The following is a 5818-nucleotide window of genomic DNA, read 5'->3' on the forward strand; positions in this document are numbered from 1 at the left end:
ATGTCCGAGCCGCCCCGGGCAGAGACTTTCGTCTTCCTGGATCTGGAAGCCACCGGGCTCCCCAGTGTCAATCCTGAGGTGGCCGAGATATCCCTGTTTGCAGTGCACCGCTCCTCCCTGGAGAACCCAGACCGAGATGAGGCTGGTGCCCCTGTGCTGCCCCGGGTCCTGGACAAGCTCACGCTGTGCATGAGCCCGGAGCGCCCTTTCACGGCCAAGGCCAGTGAGATCACTGGCCTGAGCAGTGCCAGCCTGGCGCGGTGCCGGAAGGCCGGCTTCGACGCCGCCGTGGTGCGGACGCTGCAGGCCTTCCTGAGCCGCCAGGAGGGCCCCGTCTGCCTCGTGGCCCACAACGGCTTTGATTACGACTTCCCGCTGCTGTGCACAGAGCTGCGGCGCCTGGGCGCCCGCCTGCCCGAGGACACCGTCTGCCTGGACACACTGCCCGCGCTGCGGAGCCTGGACCGCGCCCACAGCCATGGCACCAGGGCCCAGGGCTGCAAGGGTTACAGCCTGGGCAGCCTCTTCCGCCGCTACTTCCAGGCGGAGCCCAGCGCAGCCCACTCGGCTGAGGGCGATGTCCACACGCTGCTCCTGGTCTTCCTGCACCGGGCTGCCGAGCTGCTTGGCTGGGCCGACGAGCAGGCCCGAAGCTGGGCCCACATCGAGCCCATGTATGTGCCACCCGATGGCCCAAGCCTTGAAGCCTGAGTGCCAGGGGCTTGGCGAGGCCACCTCCCAGCGGGGATGAGGCCCACTCCCAGCACCGTGGGTGGCACCGGCTCTGACTGTTCCGTTGGGCTTTGGGGCCTGGAGCTAGCCCCGGACCAGTGCCCTGTTGTCTCTCCCTGTCCTCTTAGCCTGCTAGCCCTGGGTGTGTGCAGGGCCTGCTCCTGGCCCTGGCCTGTGTAGCCCTGTGGCCCAAGAGCTTTCTCCCGGCCCCCCGGACTGTGCTCTAGTGGTTTGCTGCTGCAGGCTCCCGCCCTTCACCTGGTCTCAATAAACATCAACAACCACTCACCAGCGAGTTTCCCGTTGCCCCTCTATGCCCTGCGCAGAGGGGGCAGGTGGGGAGCCAGGCCAGAGCAGAGCCCCCCCCCCACCCCCCGCCAGCCGCCCCCTTGTGACCTATGCTTGGCGGTGCGCCTCGTGGGTGGGTGTGCGGGTGAGGATCCCTTGCTCAAAGGCTGGTCCAGGGAGCTGACGGGCAGGGCTGGGGGTCCCCCACCACGGGCCTCCTCCCCTTCTGGTCTGCTGTTGCCTCGCTCCTCACCCACTCCCTGCATTGTCACCCCCAAGGCTCAGGAAATTGGTGGTGGGGGGCCTTAGGATCATCTGCCTTGGCCCCAAATCTGAGCTGGGGACGGAACCGAAGGAGTGCCTCCAGGGAGCCCAGGGTGCTGTGCCCGCAGAGCCCCGTGCCTGCCTAGGCGCACAGCCCAGCTCCAGTTGTTGCCCCTTGTGGATCCTGGGCAGCTCTTTCCTCTCCCGAAGCCTCTGTCCCTGCCCTGCGTGGTGGCAACAGGATGAAAGATGGGCCCGTAGAACAGCCTGACCTGCTCCGGGTGCGGGAGAAATCGGGGGGCGCCCCCTTTTGCACACAGGCCCATACGCGGAAAGGGCCTTACATGTGCAAGTCGGTCTCTAGGAGGGCCCCCTGGTGCGTGTGGGCTGAGGGGCGCCTGACGTGTGCAGGAGAGAAGGTCCGGCCAGTACTGTGACGGCAGCACCTGGGAAGAAGTTTATGGCTTGGTCAGGCTTCTGGGAGCAAGCTAACCTGCCTCTGGGGCCCCACCTGTGTCACAAACAATGGGGCAAGGCAGGGGTGGGATGTCTGCGAGACAGGGAGAGCAGGTGAGAAGGGGTGGGGTGGGTGGGGCGGCCACACCCAAGAGTGACTCGCAGGAGCAAAGCCTTGAGCCAGCCAGGCCCACTGGGGCTACTCTAACTAGGTCAGAGTGACTAGAGCGACAGCAATGTGTGAGGTAGAATGGTGAGGTCAGAACACAGGCAGTGACCACCTGGGGCCATGCCCATTTCCTCAGACAGGGGGGGTCTGGGCTGACCCTGAGGGTAATGGGGAGCCACAGAAAGTTGTAGGCAGGAGAGGGGCAAAATTTTATGTTTTTACAGTGCCTCTCAGGCTGCCCTCTGGAGAATGGACCATAGCAGGCCTCAGGGGGAGGATGGCTACTAGGGGAGAAGAGCAACGGGGTTGGGGCTCTGTTGGAGGGAAACCCCTGGTCTGGCCAAGGACAGGATGGCAGCAGTGGGGGAAGGTATACAGTAAGGGAAGGACCTGTGAGGGCTAGTCAGGGAGTGTGGTCTGTGCACTGTTGGGCTTCCCAGGGAAGGCTGGTTGGCTCCCTGCGCAGGAGAACACCCACCTGGCAGAGGGCCACAGGCCAGGCCAGCGTGGGCCCACGGCCCCAGAGCCTGCACCAGGCAGGGGCTGAGAGAGTAGGGGCACCACCAGGATTGAAGCAGCCAGGAACCCTCAGATTCCCTGGTGCCCAAGCTGGGTTGGGTCTCCATTATCTAGCTGATAATTATCAGCGGATGCCAAGAGGGTCCCTCTCTTACCCAATAGGCATGTCAGGAGGGGCCTGACTGTAGGCCCCGGGCAGCCAGGTTCACAGCCTGATCTGTGGCCACTGCCACTGGCCCAGAGTGGTCTCTGGGCCCACCTTGGGCTCTCCTGGCTTCAGGCACCCTCCCAGGCCAAACCTGATGCCTTCTGTGCTGCACAGACAGGCCGGGTGGGTGACAGCAGCTCTCCAGGAAAGCAAACGCGTGTGTCTCTCGGTATGCATGTATGTGTAATATATCCACACTCGTGAGTAGTTTCCAGTTTTACTAATACGAAGGATGTAAATACACGAGTATGGTTCCCAAGTAAGTGTTGGCCGCTATTTTCATTTGTGTTAATGAGTAAGAGGAAGCGAAACAAAGATGTGCGTGGGAACTTCCCATGTTCATTGGTGACAAGAGGCACACCTTTGCTGAACTAGAGCATAGTTTTTGATACTGGAAGAGTATCACACACACACACACCCCCTTTTCTGCTAGTCACAATGGAATGACTACAGACTCAAGTTTACACAATCAACCAAGCAATAAAGGATCAAGCCCTGGTTTGTAGCGTATGCCGAGTCCCATGGTGGTGTCAGGCCGTCCACCAGGCCAGTTTCCAGGCACCCGCACCACGTCATGGAACACAAGGCCGGGGAGAGACTCACCGGAGCGCGCTGTGCTGTTGGCTGTGACGGGGGATGGCAGTAAGCTGGTGAAATAGGGCGTGAGGAGTTCCGGGTACCCCCTTTGTTTTAATATAGGTGAACGTTCAGACAGTTTCATTTCTATTAACGGTGGTGTTTCACCATCAGCTCTCAGAATTCCTGAACTTTAACATCTATTAGAATGGCCATGAGATAAAAGTCTGCTGGTGGCAAGTGTCGGTGAGGATGCCAAAGAACCGGTAGAAATGTTGGAGGATACGACCACTGTAGAAGGCAGTCGGGCCGCGTCTTAAAATGGCCAGTATGCACCTGCCACCATGACCTTGTGATTCCACTAGCAGGTACTCACTTAGCCGACAGATGAGTTTATGTGTCCACACACAGACTCACATATGACTGCTCGTGGCGGCTGTATTCATACAAGTCCCAGGCTGGACCCAGCCCGCATGTCGCCCAGCAGATGGGACAAAGCACAGCACACCCGTGAGCTTTGGAGGTAGGGGATGCTCACAGTAATTATGCTGTGTTTCTTCAGGGAGGCCACTGGGTGTTAGTGCTTCCTGCGAAGCCTGGCCTTGTGCAGAATTCCCACAGGGCAGACAAATATCTGCAAGAGGGTTTCGCGCGTTGGCATTGTGGGGACCCTGCTTTCTATGCCTCAGCCCATGCACGTGCACCGCACTCACACGTCCCTCCCCATGCACACACCCACCTCCACGCTCATACACCAGCTCATGGGAGTGCAAACACACTCCTCACAGATGCCCCTCCCACACATTTAGCTATACTTCACACACACACACACACACACACACACACACACACACACACACATGCTTGTGATTCTGCATAAATGGGGTCTCATCAGATGCTGCTCTAAAAAATCATTAGCGCCTCTACGTGTGTCAGGGTCTGTAAAGTCAGTTTCCTCTAAAGGTTCAGGTGTATTGCCACGAGTCTTTCTGTTTCTTCGGCATTTGCAGCAATAGCTCCTTTACCGTTTATACATTCCATTGGTCTTTACAAAGGAAAAAAAAAACCCAAGATTTTGATTTTTCCTTTATCCTTTTTTTCTTTTTAAATTTTTGGTTTTCTGCTTCATTAACTTCAACTTTTAATTTTATTAATTACATCTGCCTATTTTCTTTGGGTTTAGTTTTTGTTCTTTTCCTCTGATTTCTGAAGAGGAAAACTACGTTCCTTTGTCATTTTCCATCTTGAATAACTGAGGCCAGAGACTAACGTTTCCGAGTGAGATCTCCCTCTTTGCTTTGCATTACGGGTGTTTCTAATTTCGCTTTCACGTCTTCACGGACATTAAGCTTGCAGAGTAGAGCTTATCTGAGTTGTCAAGACTTTGTGGTCATCTCTTACTGTGTATTTCTAATTGTATTGGGTAACAGTCTGAGGATGTGTTGCTTAAGGGTGTTTGGGGACAGTATGAGTTTCCTAGGGCCGCCTTGACCAAGGCCCCCACACCGAGTGGCTCAAACGAACGAAATCCCTTCCCTCACAGACCAGGGGGCCCGAAGTCCGAGATCCAGGTGTGGGCAGGCGTGGCTCCTCCTGGCGGCTCTGAGGGACCGTCGGCTCTGGGCCTCTCCTCTAGTTTCTGGTGGTCACTGGCCATCAGTGGCGTTCCTGGGCTTGGGGAAACCTCACGTCGAGCTCTGTCCCCCTCCTCATGTGGCCTTCCCCTGCGTGCCCATCTCTGTATCCAAATGACCCCCTTTTAGAGGGACCCGGTCCCCTTGGCTCAGGGCCCCACCCTAACGACCTCATATAACTCGATGGCCTCTGGGTAGACCCTGTGTCCAGATAAGGTTACACTCGCACATGCTGGCGGTCAGGACTCTTTTTGTTTGGGTGTTGGGGGGAACTGTTCAACCCACAAGAGAAGCCAAATGTATAAATAACTTTGAAAACTTGTTCCACAGACTGGGAAAAACTGCCTCTCCTTTCATGCACTTTCCTGTGTTTCTCCAGAACCTAGTTTGATAATTGTACTGTTTGGTTCCTTCACATTCCGACTCATTTTGTCTACTGCATCGATCCAATTCTGTGACATTATGTGAAACTGTCCCGTGATAACTGCAGTTCATTGGCCTGTCTAGTAGCTGCATGCTCATGCTTCCAGGCTTATAACTGTATCAGTTGGGATTCTCCTGAGCAACAGACCAGGAAATGGGCCCACACAGTTTTGGGGGCTGCAGATTCAGGGAAGAGCCGCATTTATGGAGGCCGATCTGCTCGCCTCGGAGTCTACTGATTTTGGTATTAATCTCGCCTAAAAAAGGAAAAAAATCCCTCACGGTGACTCTGACAGTGGTGTTTTACCAAAAACCTAGCCTAGCCAAGTTGACACACAGAATGAACCAGCACTGTGCCTGTTCTCTGGGCTTTCTGCCCCACACGGAGGCAGCACTGCCCAGCTTGCAAGGTGATGGCCGCAGCTGCTGCTCCCCGGGGCCTCTGCCCTGTGTGGTCCAGCAGCTTTTCTTCCACTACGTATAGTTCCTGAACTTCAGCTTCCTGTCCCCTGCTGGGTGAGTGACTGGCTGGGGGAGGGAGTCGCAGGG

At 56.5% G+C, this 5818-nt stretch overlaps 1 protein-coding gene across 1 annotated transcript; it reads left to right on the forward strand.

The window, feature by feature from the left end:
* On the forward strand, positions 1–1020 carry TREX2 (three prime repair exonuclease 2). Its single transcript, XM_059385728.1, has one exon. The coding sequence runs from the start codon at positions 1–3 to the stop codon at positions 709–711; it is 711 nt and encodes a 236-aa protein (XP_059241711.1). The 3' UTR covers positions 712–1020.
* The last annotated feature ends 4798 nt before the right edge of the window (positions 1021–5818 follow it).

This window comes from Mustela nigripes, chromosome X (assembly GCF_022355385.1).
Source record: "Mustela nigripes isolate SB6536 chromosome X, MUSNIG.SB6536, whole genome shotgun sequence".
Lineage (NCBI taxonomy): Eukaryota > Metazoa > Chordata > Mammalia > Carnivora > Mustelidae > Mustela > Mustela nigripes.